The sequence below is a fragment of the Theropithecus gelada genome, chromosome 18 (genome assembly GCF_003255815.1).
Source record: "Theropithecus gelada isolate Dixy chromosome 18, Tgel_1.0, whole genome shotgun sequence".
Classification (NCBI taxonomy): Eukaryota; Metazoa; Chordata; class Mammalia; order Primates; family Cercopithecidae; genus Theropithecus; species Theropithecus gelada.
The window spans coordinates 46,800,762-46,818,647 of NC_037686.1; the positions used below are offsets into that span (position 1 = coordinate 46,800,762).

Consider the following 17,886-nt stretch of genomic DNA (forward strand, 5'->3'; position numbering starts at 1 on the left):
TTTAGAATGTCAGCATGCTTCTTGTTATTAACCCAGAAATCACAAAACTCAAGTTGGCAATTCCTGTGCCAGATGATTCCTGTAGCAGCACCTGGAAGATTTTTAAATAATTGTGATAATTCCAATAATGTCAGCCTGAAGGTCTTCATTCATTAGGGCTTCCTAAATGTAATCATTGGCACAACTGAATGACATACTTAGGTAGCATTTTTGAATAGCACCAGGTTCCTGCTAACATGTCAAACTGAATTTGACCAGAACATTTAAAAGTGAGGATTCAAAATGTAGAAGTAACTGCATGATGGAAGAGAATGCTGACCACAAGGAATGGGAGGGTCTGCAAAGTGTGTCCTCTCTGCATACTCCAAAGGAGGTTGGAGCTCATGGTACTTCAGCTGTTTTGAATTCAGAGAATACCTGCAGGGCTTTAGAATGAAACTGAAAGGAGGAGAATGGCCAATAGCTTTTGATAGCATAATTAGGAATATTGTGATACTTATAGCTTTGAGAAAAGGAGAAACGTTTAAAATATCTTTGAAACCATAAGAAACAGGTGCTTTGAAAGGATCTAGGATTCTCTAACTTTTGAAACTGTGTCTTAAGAAATACTGCACAGTTCCTTGCCCCAATGAGAGGCATTGAATGATATGTTTTTCCAATAGCTGATGTTTTTCTAACTGTTGAATTTGCAGGTCCCTGCTTTTAGATCTAGCAGAGTGGGTCCAAGTCCCACTGAATCCCTAACATGCCCTTCTAACTCCCTATGAAACCTCTGTAGTCATAATTCATCCCATTAATAAAAGCTAATTCATATTCATTCTAAGGAATTAAGTAATCCATAATAATTGATATTTTTCTTAGTAACTGCTCTGTAATACAACATGTTTCTGTTAAACAAAATGTTAGAATGTGACGGTACTGGCCAGTTTCAATTCAGACCTCTCATTCATCATTTTGATGTGCATTAATATGTATCCTCTGTGATTGCCACATATATGAAATACTTCAATTAAACAGTAACAAAAAAATTTCCTCTTTTTTATCTGTAACATACTCCACTGACCAAGGAAGTGGCGTGTGTGTGCCCAAGTTTAAATAATGCGTGGTTTAGATACACCACAAAGAGGCAGTCAATTTCACACGGATGAAAATAGCAAATGCACATTATGTGCTTGTTAACTAAATGTGAGGGGCCGTGAGGCTAGGAGACAGATTTAGATTCACTCAGATGAAAAGGGGAAAACCGAGCTTTGCGAAGCCTCGTCGGAAAGCAGCATAGAGGAATTCTCGTGAGAGTTGTGCAAAGCTTTTTACTATGAGGTGAACAGATGCTCACAGTCACCACACTTAAACTCCAGTTCACTTAGAGCACTGTGGACCTAGGCTAGGAGCTGTAGCATGTGAGAATTAAGAATCTAGGGTCAAAAATTGGCCAGACCTGAGTTCATTTTCAGGCTCTGCTACTTGCTGGTTGTATGACCTTGGAAACTGTAAAATGCGGCAGATAATTCCTGTTGCGTAGAAGAATGAGAGGACTAAATGAGAGATCTATGTGAAGTGCTGTGCACATGCTGGGCACAGGATAAGTGCAATTATGATGGTGATTATGAAACAGAAAGATGAAAAGGAGAGGAACAGCACTGAGCTCTAGAAAAGCATTTCTAAACTTGGGTCCAAATATTTGGCTTCTGGCTAGGCACAGTGGCTCACACCTGTAATCCTAGCACTTTGGGAGGCTGAGGCAGGCAGATCACTTGAGGTCAGGAGTTCGAGACCAGCCTGGCCAACATGGTGAAACCCCATCTGTACCAGAAATATAAAAAATTAACCAGGTGTGGTGGTATGCTCCTGTAATCCCAGCTAGCCAGGAGGCTGAAGCAGGAAAATCACTTGAACCCGGGAGGCAGAGGTTGCAGGGAGCCAAGATCATGCCGCTGCACTCCAGCCTGGACAACACAGCGAGACTCAGTCTCAAAAAAAAAAAAATTGGCTCATTGCCTTGGTTCTGAGGTTTAATGAGGACCACAGGAATGATCCTAAGCATGGAGAGGGTACAAATACAGATAACAGAAAGGAGGGGCAGGTAGAGGAGGAGGAGGAGGAAAAGGAGGAAGAAGGGACAGAGGGAAAAAGGAGAAGGAGGAGGAAGAGGCAGAAAAGGAGGAAGAGCCAGAAAAGGAGGAAGAGGGAGGAAGACGGAGGTGGAGGAAGAAACAAGTCTCCACACTGGGGGAGCAGCAGTTGGGAGGAGGAAGAGAAACAAGCAAGTCTCTGCACTTGCTGGAACGGAGGCTTCCAGAGCTGCTTTCCACTAATACTTACGCGTAGCCCTGATGGGGAAATCTGGGGAGGAGAAAGCAGATTTCTCCTGTAATGGCAGGCATTTGCCACTACAGCAGAGGCAGAGAAGCATGGCAGGTCATAGAGATGGTTCCAGGTGTGGATACTGACTGCTCTACTCACTAGCTGAGTAACCTTGGGCAAGTTCCCTGATCTCTTTTCAACAGTATAGCAATACTGCTACCTACCTCCTGGGGTTGTGGAGAGGATTAAATGAGTGAAAGGCATGAAGTGCTTAGCACAGTGACAAATGCATAGTAATTACTATGAAATGTGAGTTGTTGCTATTATATACAGTTTTAAAGTTTGATGCTGACATTCTTGTAGTGACTGTATAGTAAAGCAGCTAATGTAAGAAACCAGAACTTGTAAAGGTTTATTGAGCTGTCATTATAGAGGGTGGAACAGGCAGTGAAACTGTTTTGATACCAAACAATAAGTTTAATCAACAAACCGGGTAAGACACAACAGAGAGGTAGGAAGGATATACTAAGGAAAGAGGAGAAGCTGGAATTGAGTGGGAGTAGGTGTTTGGGGAAATGGATTAGGAGGGGCTCCACTGTTATCAAGGTTACTTTGAGATGAAAATAGGATGGCTGGTCAAACATGTTTTGTAATGAATATCATGTTCAATTGGACAGAAGTAACTTATTAAAGGTGACCCCCAATGCCACCATTCCAAACTCCCCCCTCACAACTGGTCTGATCATTTTTGCAGCTGTAAATCCAGAAGTTATTTTTGCCACTGCATCGTTATATACACCTTTCCCAGCAATTCTATCTCTTCTTCCTCTCTTTTCCTCTAACACCCTATGCCTTCCTTTATTACAGCATTCATCCTTTTGCTGTAGTTTTTATTCATTTTGATTTCTTCCTACTAGCCATCTTAAAACCTCAGGGCCTAGCCCTGAGCCTGGGACCTGCTAAAGGTGGCAATGAATGGAGAAGGGACCTGCTAAAGGTGGCAATGAATGGAGAAGGGACCTGCTAAAGGCGGCAATGAATGGAGAAGGCCCTCACCAGCAGGGTGCCCTGCATCCTCACCTCCCTTCTCCACTCCAGCCCTTTCTGCCTGCTGCTCTTAGCCCTGTCTTCCTAAAACTCTAGATTTGGCACCAAATCTTCACCTCAAGAGGCCAGAATGATTTGCCCTGTTTATCATGGTATATCTAAGTTAACTCTTCTCTGACTCTCAAAACCTGCCATAATTGTATGCCCCCCACTCCACCGCCGCAACCTCTCCACCCTTATTTCTGCTTCTCCCCAGGCTCAGCTCCAGTTACCTGGCAGACCACTCTCATCCCTCTCCTTCCACCTCTGCACACCGTCTCCCTCTAGTCCAGAGTGCCTCCCCTCATCCAAGTCTTCCTCCTTATCTGGGACACAGCTAAAGTTTTGCCACATCCAAGAAGCCTTTCCACTCTTGCAGCTGGCAGCATTTTCTGAAGTCCTGTTGTGTTCATTTCTAGTACCATGAGTTTTCTGTGTTGACTCCTCCTCTGTTTCACTCTCCTCTCCCCACACTTGCATTGTAAATAGATTCAGGGAAGGGCTACTCAGAATGTTCTTCCGTTGCCACCTGCAGCACCTGGCATATTGTGGGTACGTAACACACTCTCAATAAATGATTGATAGGAACGTTGGGGTCATACCCGAAGAGATTAAAACTGACAATGGAGGATGAAATTGGATCACTGAAGTCTGTTATATAAAGGAGAGTATCCGGGGCTCATGAGTAGAATCCTTAGATTTGCAGATCTAGTGACAAATTCATGGCACTTAGAAGAACTGAGTGGAAAGGCCAGTTGGTTATTACAGGAAAGCACAAATGAATGGGGCTTTATGAAAAATGTTAGATTTTATCTAAAATGTCATCATTTTAGATTCTTATAAAAAATTGCTCTTCCAAATTACTGTTAAGAGTCCTTGTTATTAAAAACAAACTACATCTCATCTCTCTGAATATGGTTGTCTGCGTTTTTCACCTGTGGCCATTATTGAATTTATTTTATGTTCAGTGGTTCCCTTCCTTCCTTCCTTTTTCTTTCTTTTTGTAGCATACTCTGGAAGATGAAGTGTGGGGTGGGGGCAGCGGGGCAGATTCCAAAATACTGTACAGATTAAAAGCTTTGGTCCTTTCAGTAGGAGATGGCTATGAAAAAAAAATTTAAGTTTTGGCTGGGCACAGTGGCTCAGGTCTGTAATCTCAGCACTTTGGGAAGTCGAGGCAAGAGGATTGCTTGAGCCCAGGAGTTCAAGGTCAGCCTGGGCAACATGCTGGGACCCTGGCTCTACACAAACACACACACACAGATTAGCCAAGTATGGTGGCATGCACATGTAGTCCCAGCTACTAAAGAGGCAGAGGTGGAAGGATCACTTGAACCCAAGTTCAAGGCTGCAGTGAGCTGTGGTCACACCATTGCACTTAAGCCTGGGTGATACAGCAACACCATCTCTCAAAAAATAAAAATAAAAATAAAAATAAAGGTTCAGTGGTTCTTTAAAAATAGAGATAACAAAATGAAGACGTTGTAAACAAATTGAACCCCAAAGCCCACTGCTTGCTTAGAACATTCCAGGTGAACCAGATGTACCCTACGGGTTTGTCTTCTTACTTACGGTTCTAGGAATGTAGGCTAGATACTCTTTATTGCTGTTTGGAAAACCCTTGGGCTTTTCCAGCTGTCTGAGTTTGCAGTGTGCAGCCTTGCTATTGTGTTGGCTGACATGCTGCACTTCAGTGCTTTTCTTTGCTACTTCCTTTTATATTATCATTTTCCAAAAATAGTTGGGTTATAAGTGATTCTCATTAGAGAATGATTTTTTCCATCTCCAGTTAAATTGTGTCTTCATCAACCTTTAGAACATAGAAAAAATATGGCCGGGCGTGATGGCTCATCCTGTAATTCCAGCACTTTGGGAGGCGAAGGCAGGTGGATCACTTGAGGTCAGGAGTGTGAGAGCAGCCTGGCCAAAATAGTGAAACCCCGTCTCTACTAAAAATACAAAAAAATTAGCCAGGCATGGTGGCGCATGCCTGTAACCCCAGCTACTCGGGAGACTGAGGCAGGAGAATCTCTTGAACCCAAGAGGCAGAGGTTGCAGTGAGCTGAGATCGTGCCATGGCACTGCAGCCTGGGCGACAGAGTGAGACGCTGTCTCAAATTAAAAAAAGAAAAAGAACATAGAAAACATTTTAGATTTTTGTATGTTTGCCAATTAACAATCTTCATATCTCAAAGCTATACACATCCTTGTTGTGGAAAATTTTAAGTATGCAGAAATAAAAAGGAAAGGAAACAAAAATCACCCATAATCTTTCCACCTAGAGATAACCACTCTTAATATTTTGGAGTTTCAGCCTTTTTAAACGCATATGAAATGCTTTTATAAAACAAAATGAAATGTAATACACAACATTTTTTACTTCCTTTTTGTTTTAGCTAAAATGTGCCTCTTTCCATTACTACACAGCAGTGTATAAATATACTGTTACATTGGACATTAAGGTTTGCCCAAGTTTTAGATGGTGGACACCCTTGTAACTAAGTCTTTGCATGTATCCACTATTATTTCCTTAGGTTAAACTCCTAAAAGTGTTGCTGTGTCACAGGGCATTAACTTTTTAAAGGTCTTAACATATAATTTCAAGTTGCTTTTCAGAAAGTTTGGACTAATTTCTCCTCCCATCTTTGGAAGAGCATGTATCATCTTTTCATTTAATCTTTGCTAACTTAAGTGGAAATTTTGGTATTTCATATTATTTCCTTTTCTTTCATTGCTGGTGATGTTGAACATTTTTCATGTGTCTAACATCCTTTCATATGTTTTGTGAATGCCCATTTATATTCTCTCCCCATATTTCCGTCAATGTGTTCATTTTCTTATTGATTTGTATAAACCCTCTATATACTAAAATGTTAATTCTTTGACATGTTGCAAGTATTTTTTGGTTTGTATCAATTACCTTTAAATGTTGACTATGGTGTTTTATGTTTGGGGAGTTTAATCTGTTTGTAATTTATTGGCATACCAAAGTTTTAAATTTCTGTCTAATCAAATCAACCAGTCTTTTCCTTTTTGGTTTTGGCCTTTTATGCTCTTCCCCACTCCAATCTTAAAAAAAATTACCATTTTTTCTAATACTTTAATGGCTTCTTTTCTTTTTTTCGTGTTAACTTAGAGAATTATATTAAGTGTACTATCATAGAAAAATGAGCATGAGTTAAGTTAGGACTAGTTTTCATCATTCCACTCTGAATTGCCCTTAGCTGTTTCCTCCACTAAAATTAGAATCTTCTATGATCCCAGGGAAGTAAGTGCTCCAGCCAGGTTGGCTTCAGGCAGCCCCTCCTTCCTAATTCATCTTAGTTTACCACCCTGGTCAAAGGCATCTTGGATCCCTAAAGGCTCAGAGGAAAGTTTTCTCCTTCACAGAGAGCGACCTGCTTGCCATGTGCTCCAGTGTCTGGAACCACACTGATTTTCCTGGAGGCCTTCGGGCCAGAGTGCAGGACCAAGTGTTGGAACCAGGGCAGTTTGTGGAGGGCTAGTTCCCCTGTTGTCCTGTACCCTTTGACCCCCCTCTAGAGCATCCTGACCTGGTGAGGTGGGTGCCAGCTCCTCACATAGTTCCTTATGCCTAATTGTTGTTGGTGTAAATCAAAATCTTTCCCTCACTTCCCCTGCACAGGAAAGACAAGTGGGTGCATGGAGCCCAATCAAATCAATTTATTTTGTCACCAAAAAATTTTTCTTTCTTTTTTTTTTTGAGACAGAGTCTCACTTTGTCACCCAGACTGGAGTGCAGTGATGCAATCTCAGCTCACTGCAGCCTTGACTTCCCAGGCTCAGGTGATTCTTCTACCTCAGCCTCCTACGTAACTGGGACTACAGGCGTGCGCCTCCATGCCCAACTAATTTTTTGTATTTTTAGTAGAGACAGGGTTTTTCCATGTTTCCCAGGCTAGTCTCAAACTCCTGGGCTCAAGCAATTTTCCTGCCTCGGCCTCCTAAAGGGCTGGGATTATAGGCTTGAGCCACCACACTCGGCCTGTCATCGAAGTTTAACATGCTGGAGCAAGAAAAGACCTAAAAGCACATTATTTCACACCTTTGTTTCTTTAGATAAAGTTCTGAGGCTCCAAAGTGGGGTAGTTACTATAGATGGCAGACTCTCAACCTGCTGGTGAATAATTCTGTGTGTTTTTACTCCTCATTTATTAGCTAGCCCCTGCTGTGTGCCAGACACTGTGGTAGGCCTTGACAATTTTTAAAGTGTCTAAACGTATCTTCCTGCCCTCTAAGAACTCAACTGTTTAGCAAGGAGACAGATAGATAACAACTAATCATAGCATGTATTATGGATTCATTAATACAAGTATGGACAGGGTACTGGAGAAGTACAAAAAAAAAAAAAGGGTAAATAATTCTGGCAGGAGGGGCTACAAAATTGGAGAAGACTTCCTGGAGGAGGTAATATTTGGACTGGACTTTAAAGAAAAGGCAGTTGTTTGCTGCAAGGGCAAGACCACAGCAGGGGCAAAGGCACAGAGGCTGCAAGTATAATGCATAGTTGGGGACTGGAGAGTGGTTTGGTGGCTGGTGGGGTGCAGGGGATTTCCTCCGTGTCCTTGGCTGCAGCCAGCTGAGCCATATGCAGTTCCCCTTTCCTCCTTCCATGTCTTTATATAGAATGCTGTTCTCCACGTGTCTGCTCAAGCAGCTCTTCCTTCTAATGCTCCCGGAATGAATGACAGCTCCTCTCTCAATCTTTGCATGACACCACATACTTCCCTCTATTACAGTGACTTTGACATTAAAATCAGAGGTGACAGTAGGGATTGGGTCTTTTTAAAAAAATTAATTAGAACACATGTTTGGGGTTGGATAAGAAATTCAAATCTTATGAAAAGGTAGAAGTTGAAAAAAATAAAAAGAACAAAGCCAAAGGGTATACTATCTTGAAAGTGTTGGAAAGCCATTGGAGATTTTTAAGCAGGGAATTAAAGGTATTTGGAGAGGAAGGGACTGGAGGCTAGGTGGTCAGTCGGAAAATAATTCAGGGATGAGGTGCCTGCATGTGGGAGGTAACGATGGCAAAGAGGGGAGAAGATGAAGGTAGAACACATAGAACTCACACACTAGTTGACTGTGGAGATGAAAAGAAGAGGAGAAGAAAAGATGATGATGAAGTTTCTGATTTACTCAAGCTGCTGCCCTATCAACCACAAATTCAATATGAAATCATGCTAATTTCTCCTTCAGTGCAGAAAAAGGCAAAGTTAGCCAAGTCCACACTTTTAAAAGGATCACATGGAGAAGATGTAACACTAAACTGTGCATTTGGAAGTCATTTTTTCCCTAATGCAATAAATATGATCAATATGTAGAATAGCACAAATATTTTGCATGACAATATCTCTTAAAGTTTTCTTCTCAGATTAAGGTAAGGTCTGTAGAAAGACACCAGGACAAAGGAGGACCATAAAATAAAGCTGATCCCAGGGTGAGTTAGCTGCACAGGAGAGTCAGGCCAAAGTACTCTCTCTTAGGAGTGAGATGAGCTGCAGTGAAGCCAGGCAGGCATTTTTCACAGACCCACATCTTATTTACCCAGAAGGTATTATGTACAGGAGGGGCAGCATTTCCTATGCTCAGCTCTATCCAAGGCCTGCCCCTCCTCACTCGTGCTGGACTTCTGAAGACAGTATGGGGAGTGGAAGCTCCCAATACCTGTGATTTGCACAAGTGTGCAAAGGTTAAAGAACATGATTGTGTGGGATGTTTCTGTGTAATCATATGCAAGAGATAATACTAGACGGAATATGAGATACTGTAAAACATAAGACACACTCTCAGAATTTACTGTCTAGTCTGATTAAATTATAGAGGGTTGAAAACATTCTTCAAACAAGCATATAATTTGCCTACGAAAAAAAGACTTAAAAGTAGGGGGGCTGTCCATGGGACTGTCAATAATGTTTTTACTAGCTAAACTAAAAGTAGATTTTACACTTTAGTTAATCTTTCTCTATCTCTCTCTCCTACCAGATAATTTTCAGGATCAGATGAAAAGGGAACTAGCCTACCGAGAAGAAATGGTGCAACAGTTACAAATTGTAAGATGCATTTCTACTTAAAAATAAATTCAACTTGATTGGTTTGTTTTCAGACTACCCAATATGTATGAAACTGTTCACGTTTTTGCATGAAATCCTTTGGTCCACTTACCTCTCAGCTGGCTTAGATGCTAATTACCAAGAGATTTACTTAGACACAGGATAAACAGATGTGGCAGTATATTTCCTCTAAATGTAACTACCTACCATGTGTTAATAGACAGATGTGTAAATTATCTCTGTGGGTAAACCAAAGGTACCTGCATTTTCTTCCATTATGCAAACTTCCCAAACACAGTGCTCAGTGAAGGGCTCAGTGAAGGGCAACTGTCTTCTATCCTCTCCTTTCACTACCCACGCTTGAACCAGGCCCTCCACTACCAATAAAACACAATTAATGAGCACAATTAATCAATTAAATTCACTTGAAGGATGATGAAAAGAAACAAATGATTTCCAAATGAAATGTATTACTCTATCCCAATCATTTCTAAAAATGGACACTCACTAAGATCTATTTATATGGGAACAAAAACCAGGAAGATGTCTGATAAGTAAATGTAGTGGTTTTGCTTTGGGTTTCTGTTTGCTTTCTGAATTTTTTGCCCTTTGTCCCCATGTAGATACATCTAGTATTATTCATTAGGGCTTTTAAAGGAGTCTCCCAAGCTTCTTCATTTTCATGAGTACAATGGGGAAAATTATTTCTGCTCAATATATTCAAGATATATTTAATCACCTGGATAAAAACACCTACTGGTCCTTAGTGATATTCCCAGCATAATTATTACACTTTGGGTTGCTTGACATTTCTGTACTGATCCATGCTACCTTTCAACCATTAAGCATGGATCCATGCATATGTGCCTGTCTTGTGTGCAGAGCCATATCTAGTTCTTTTGTCAGGATTATTTAAGAAAGGTAGTTATTAATGTTTCCATTCTTCATCAGAGAAATCATGCCAGTGTTAGTGACGACTCCTAAGAGTCATTTTTGAAGCAATTGGCTTTCCTTGATCTCAAGTGATCGTTAACAACTCTCAGTTCTGAAAACCACTACATAAGATGCTGCTTAAACAAGATTTTTTTCTCATGTTGGTTTTGTTTGCACCCAAATTTACTGGGGAGCAGATGATTTTCATAATTGATTTAATAACAAATTCCCATTCTTAGCTTTTGTTTTCTTGATAATAAGAGCTGTGATTTCTTGCTGTGAATTGTGTTCTCTGTTTAAAGGAAAAACTTAAATAAAAGATTCGATGTAGGGGGATATAAAATTTTAGGATCTCCCTTATTTTACACAGGTCATCATTTTCAGGTTTTGTTTTGTTTGTTTGTGTCTTTTTTTTTGAAACAGGGTCTCACTCTGCTGCACAGGCTGGAGTGCAGTGGTATAATCATAGCTCACTATAGCCTCAAACTCCTGGACTCAAGCAAGCCTCTCACCTCAACCTCCCAAGTAGCTGGAACTGCAGGTGTGCACCACCACACCTGACTAATTCTTTAATCTTTTGTAGAGACAGGGTCTTCTGTATTGCCCAGGCTGGTCTTAAACTCCTGGCCTCCAATGATCCTCCCACCTGGGCCTCCTAAAGTGCTGGGATTACAGACATGAACTACTGCACCCAGCCCATTTTCATACTCTTAAAACAAAAGAAAAAAATTGCCACACGTGTAATAAAAAAAATTGTGATTTCAGGGGGTGGTGGTGAGTATAGCAAAATGGGCATTAGAGAAGGAAACAGTATTTCTTTTAGTGCCCCTATTCAAGGCCAGTTATGTAACCTTAATGTCTTAATTTTCTTTGGCATTTGGTTTCTTTAGTGAAAGACGAAATTATATTGTCTCCATGTAATAAGCACATAGGACTGATAGAAGAAAAAATGTCTCATGTCTTTTGAGATATTTGGTACATGGAAGATTAAAACTGGTATTACTAATCATTTTGTTATGCTGTATTGTAAAATATTTTATCACATGTTTTCATCTATCTAAACAAATGTTGTTAATTCACATTCCTATAGATAGTAAACTATTCCTGGAATCAAATTAAGTAATTTGGGAGAAGCTTGACTTTCCCGCCCCCACCGTCCTGCCCTTGTAGGTATCGTGTAATTCCTGAAATACACAAAGGTACATCCAGGGTAACAACATGAAAATTGGAGAAATCGACATGATTTGTCCCTCCTGCTTCTTCCCCTTTTTGTGTGTCCCCTACCATTAGATGCCCAGGGTTTTCATGCTGACTCCAGTACCTATCACAGTGTGCAGCATCAAACAGCTGTTTATAAACATTTGTTGAATGAATCACCACCCATGATGACCCTGACCCAACTCTGATACTCTCATGTAGCAGTCCTCTTAATTCTTTCCCAAATTTCCCTGGCTTGGTCCTAGTTTCCTCAAATGTTATTTTACACTAAACAAATACTATTACCACAACTCCTAAAGGAAGGAATACTAGCAAATTTGGGGGAGCTTCTGTATTACTGCCCTGTCTACATCTAACAGACATGAGCTTTTAACGTCTGTAACTTGGGATTGAGACCCATCCCATACAGTTCATTAAGTGTCAGTTCCTCAACCAAAAGGAACTGCTATAAGGTTTAACCTAGTGCCCTGGTAGGAGTATTACAAGGTGCAAGTGTGCAAGTGAGTAATAAACATGAAATGTACATACAAGCCATAAAATGCTATGCCAATGCGAGTAATGAATTTAATGGTGTGGCCCTTCTCAAAGTAGTACCTACAATGGTGGAACTATTATAGGCGTGAGCCACCGTGCCCATCTGGCTAGATACAGTTTTGTGCAGAAAAGACCTATGTTTACATGGTACTATCTGCTTTAGAATTGAGGCTGCAGATTCAATGTTACTTCAACAGAAATGTGTCTAATTCCTTATTCAGCTTGATGTATTTGTCAAAGTACCTGGGGGAAAATGTCTTTAGAAAATTCTATCTAAAGATTATCAAGAAATGGCAAGGTATCACAATTACTGGCTTTCTGAATATTTTAGTTGGATGATCTTATTCATCAGTCGATATGGTTGCGTGCTTTGCTTCCTGAAAACAGTTCACTCAAAATTATTTTATGTTTCAAGTTTACGGAGCATATATTACAAAACAGGCTTTTTTTTTTTTTTCTTGAGATGACATAAAAACCCACTGTATCTTGCAGTCATGGAGAATTCAAATATATTAAAACCATCATATTTTGTAATGATTCCCAAAGACCCACAATGCATTTATCCTATGTTGTTAAAAAGCGTTTCTATTCAAAAAACTTATTTCGAAAGTGTCTTGGGTATCATTGCTATAGAAAGAAAACTTATGAATTTCTTCAGCTCCTGCATTTTTAGATTCTCTGTTGACTGTCATTTCTGCACCATTGCTTCTTTTTCCCGTGTTAAATGTAAAGTTGTGATGACTACAGAGTCAAATGATTGATTCTCTTTGTGTCTTTATAAATGAATGTACATTTATCTCAATGTGAGATTTAAAGCATGTGAGGAATTATTTAACATTTATACATGACTGTAAGCTACCTTTTTAAAAAATAGCTCAAATTTTGGGTTTTTTAGTATTTAACATGGTTTGTATTAAAGTCCCCCACCCCTGCCCTGGGTTTTCAAGTGCTTATAGCATTTTTATTACTAAGCCACATTTAGTTATGCAAAACAAAGAAATATATTCCTATTCCTATGAACCACTACAAAAGATTTTTAATTTAGCATGTTTATGAAAATGTAAATGTTTAGTGTAATAAAGGGTAAAGGATTTCTCATTCACAAATGAATTGTGATTCTAGGAGAAGTTTATTCAATTTTAAAAGCAAAATTTATCAGTCCTTGGGATGAAGAAGCTGACTGAAGATTTTTATTCAGTAAATAGCCTTTTGATTAAAGTTTTTCCAAGGACTGAAATATACAAACTTACAACATGAACTGAGACTGTGATGATGCCTTGATAAAACTTTTGCTTTATTATTACGAATTTGGCAATAATTTTATAAGCAAGTGCATCTGTGTATAAGCTACTACTGTAGATTTGTTGAAGACATGCTTTTTTATTTTTTAGTCATAGTTCTTGGAGGACATTGTGATGCTGCAATACAGAGCACATGATAAATGGCTAGACCCAGATTCACATCCTTTGAACTTGTCAGATCGCTACCACAAGGCATGTTGATTGGGAAAATGTGCTAGTCTTTAAGTGCCCTCTGCTGTTTTTCCAGAATGCTGCAGTCACACGCAGCTAGGGGGAACCGGTCTCAAAGTTCTTCATTAAAAGCCTCAATTAAAATAATGTTCAATCAATAGATTAAGGACTAATGTTTTGTTCACTGTGGACTTGTAAAACAGCAGTTTACAACTTCCTAATGACGGGAGTGCAGTGCGTCTTCACAGGGAAAGGAGCGAGAGGTCGTTATCTTTGCTGGAAGAGTGCTTGTTCTTTGGCAAGGACACAGCTCTTCAGTAAGATGGTCTTTTCTTGGAGGTTCTCCAGTATTCACTAGGATGGGAACTTGCCCAGATTTCTACTGTATCAACCTAGAGAGTTTGTAAAAATATGTCTTACATCTTTATTTTTTAAAAAAGGTAGATAGAACCATTACTGTTTTGCATTATATTTTTAGAAGAAGATCCCTGGGCCACTGGAAGATTTTGGTTCTGTATCTAAATATGCATCAAAAGGAGATCCCTGCAAGTCAGAGGACTTAATGCAAGCCTGAACTTCCGTGGAAGCTGCCTTAAAATTCTCTAGCAGTAGACAGACTTTGGCTACTGTGTGTCCATTTCCAATTAGTGATCTACTGTTGTGCACCTTGACAGTGCAATCAGTTGTTCCTTAGTTATGTAGCGTTTTTCTTCTGATCTTTCTCTTTTTGAGATGTTGACTGACCTGAAGGTGTGAGCTCAGGTTAACTCTCTTGGCACAATCCAAGAAGTCACTTTTTCTTTTTTAAACTCCAGTACTTTTGATCTACTATAACCAAGTAGGTAATTTAGAAGTTACATAATACTTTGAATTTTTTTCTCCATGCCAATCTCGATAATTTCCAAGCTGGTCAAGATGAAAAGAAAGCTTTTATAAGTCCTATTGTAGATTTGCATGGAATAACTAACTTGTTTAAATCGAGCCTCTAAAATCCTGAGCTTCCGAGTTGGGGAGAATTTGCTAAAGTGTCTGCAAGTCCAATGTTGCATTTTATGGAATCTGAAGCACCATCAATTGTAAGAGGCACCACTACTTGATGAGTCATAAAGAAAAAGGTTTCAACTGTAATTCTAAGATACCATCAATTATAATACATGTGATTTCAGAATGTTAAAATGTGAGGGGATAAAGTGCATCCTGGAATCAGTGAAATAATGCTGTTTCCATTAACAACTGGCCATACTGCTATAATCTTTATTTACCATTCATGATTTAGGACTTAGAATGGAAAAATACATGATTCTCAGCTCACTACTTTTTGCTTTTTATCTTTTTTTTTTGGCTTTTATTTCATTTTGTTTTAGTGAAATAAATGAAAAAATCAACATTCTGGTGGGGATAATTCTTCACCGCAGTTTAAATTCCAATCTGGACCCTTGGGACTCAAGTATGCTTATTTGGAAATGTCCTTTTTTTCTTGAATCCTTTTTTTTTGCTTTTCTTTTCCTTCTCAGCTTCCTACCTTAATGAAATGCTGTGTTATTGCTTCTGAAAAAAAGAAAGAGGAGCCATTTTGACTTAGCTCTGAAAGTAGAATCCTTCAGGCGGGTTTCTTTGGATTAGGATGAATAGTTTATTCCTTTAGTGAGATGGCCCATGGTGATTTAACTTATCTTTCCTGGTGGCTGGCATAGAACAGACACTTGCTAAATCTTTGTGGTGTCTAATTTTGATGTTGAGGACTTTTTTAAAATGTGAGAGTGGCACAAACACATTTTATTGGGAACTCCTTGTGCCCAAAAGTTTACATTGTTTGTCATCCTAAATAATAGAATCCCATTCCAGGCTCTGTCATGTCATACATCTAGAGAAGTGATCCATACACTTTGGCACATTGCAGCATACACCATAATGGAAAACCAATATTCAAAGGGGTCTCTGTTAATAGCAGGTATAGCATAACCTAGAGTGAAAAGAAGAGGTAACTGGAGTAGGGCCTTGTGTAACTGTCCTTGTCATAGTTATCTAGCTGATCTCAGCCTGCATCCTAAAATACGAGATTAGGACACTGAACTTTTAATGTTACTATATGAATCATTTATTTCAATGCTGCTATCTATACCCTTTATCAGATGTGTGCCTATCTGACATGTTTATGTTGTGGTTATATATCAAAATAGAGAGATGGTTATTTTATTATTGTCTTTTCTTTCCTGTTAAAAACACTGTTTGATTCAGCTAATTATTACAGTAAAATGGTCCAGCTCTTTTTAGCCACTAGCACCACTGTAGATTTATAACATTTTCTCATTAATAATAAAGGTTCACATGTGTGGACTGTTGATAATGAGAGGAAAACATACCATATACTGGAATGTGGGAAATTATATATATGTACATAATTATATATATATTTTATATATATATATAAAATTGCTTAATTGAATGAAAGTAATTTTATTTCCCTCACTGCTTTTACTTAACAGCCATATTTCACGTTACATTCTAGAAGGGTGAATATTTATTCTTTACATGTAGAATAGACTCAAGTCTTTAAAGCCCTGAGTTTAGCCTGTAATGCTGAAGGTGGGTAACATAAGAATAGAGCACCTTAACGGGGGTTAGTGGAGAGGCAAATCTAAATAATACATTGAGTCCAATTTCAACCACTGGAATTTTCTAATGAAAAGAAGCATACCAAGTGTGATCAACTTTTATTCAAAACCCCAGTATTCAAAAGTACTTTTCAAGTTTACCCAGGTAGAATTCTCAAGGTCATATTTTCCATTGAGTGCAGTTAGTTCTGATGCTTCTTCGTGTGTGTGTGAGACAGAAGGGGTCTTGCTCTGTCACCCAGGCTGGAGTGCAGTAGTGCAATCATGGCTTATTGCAGCCTTGACCTTCTGGGCTCAAGCGATCTTCCCACCTCAGCCTCCCAAGTAGCAGGTGTGTGCCACCACACTTGGCTAATTTTTTAACTTTTTGTAGAGACAGAGCCTTCCTATGTTGCCCAAGCTGGTCTTGAACTCCTGGGCTCAAGCGATCCTCCCACCTCAGCCTCCCAAAGTGCTGAGATTACAGGTGTGAGCCACCGCACCCAGCCTCTGATGCATCTTATCAGTTATTGGGAATCTAATCAGAGTAATAGTTTGGGTTTAGTTAGTCTTATTTGCAATTTATAAGGATAGCATATGTTATAAAGAAATTACGTCTGTTATAAAGAAATCATTCTAATAAACTGAACAATTACATTAAACTAGTTTGTAAGCACGTTCTTTTTTTATGACCTTGAACATACATTAGAACATCATAACTCAGTTTTTATACCTAAATAAATATGATACCATATTATTAAACACAAATTTTTAAAAACTTTAAAAAGTGAAACATCGCATGTTAACCTCAAGGACTAGCTGTAGCAGCAATCCAGTGTGATCACCTGTTCTGTCCTCACTGTACTTGTTAACAGGCCTTAAGGATGCTGTACCCCAGAAGCCTCATACTGCTAAGCAGATGGAGACCTCTTTTTTTCAGGGAGGATCTATTGGCATTCAAATTGTTAGGCATGATGAAGGGTCTCCATTACACATCTGTCTCCAAATCTAGCTTACCTGGATGGTGTTGCTTGTTTTTATCTTATAGATACCCTATGCAGCAAGTTTGATCAGGAAAGAAAAGCTTGGCGCCCATCTTAGCAAAAGCTAAAAGGTAAGATCGTCAGAGGAAAGCAATTTTCTTAACTCTCTGTATTGTTGTGTGCTTCAACATATTCTTTATTGATGTGTTTGAAATAGCCCAAGGGATTGGTAAATTTGCATCCTGTGTTTGAGTCAATATACCAATAAACTTCGTTATGTCCGGGGATGGGATTTCCTAAATGAATGGCCAAGTACCTCTTATAAATTCCATGGAAAATTCCTGTAACTAAAAATTCTGTATTCAGTCTGCAAAAGTGATCTTCTTTCTGTTTTACGGCTTTCTGCTCTTTATGGTTCTGACACCCCAATTACTGCCCCCAAGGAAATCAAAGTGTCAGCAGTCATCCTCAGGGTGTCTCATCTCTGTCTCTCCTTCGCTTCCAAAAAGCCTGCCTGAAATCTGACTTTCAGAGAGTTACTGCAGGTGGTAATATGAACAACTGGGGACAATATAGACCTTTGAGACCTTCTGCTCTAGGAATAGTAACTAATCTTTTCCCTAAACTAGTAATAGTTTCTCTACAGCTGAAGCCAGGTTCAAGGTCATATCAGTTTAAAAGAAAATGG

At 39.3% G+C, this 17,886-nt stretch overlaps 1 protein-coding gene across 1 annotated transcript in view; it reads left to right on the plus strand.

Annotated features, from left to right (window-relative positions):
- Positions 1–17,326, plus strand: part of SKOR2 (SKI family transcriptional corepressor 2) — a 38,027-nt gene extending 20,701 nt beyond the window's left edge. Inside the window, exons 6-7 of the mRNA XM_025365601.1 lie at positions 9,397–9,464; positions 17,264–17,326. Of these exons, the coding sequence (XP_025221386.1) occupies positions 9,397–9,464; positions 17,264–17,326 (131 nt within the window). The remainder of the gene's footprint in view (positions 1–9,396; positions 9,465–17,263) is intronic.
- The last annotated feature ends 560 nt before the right edge of the window (positions 17,327–17,886 follow it).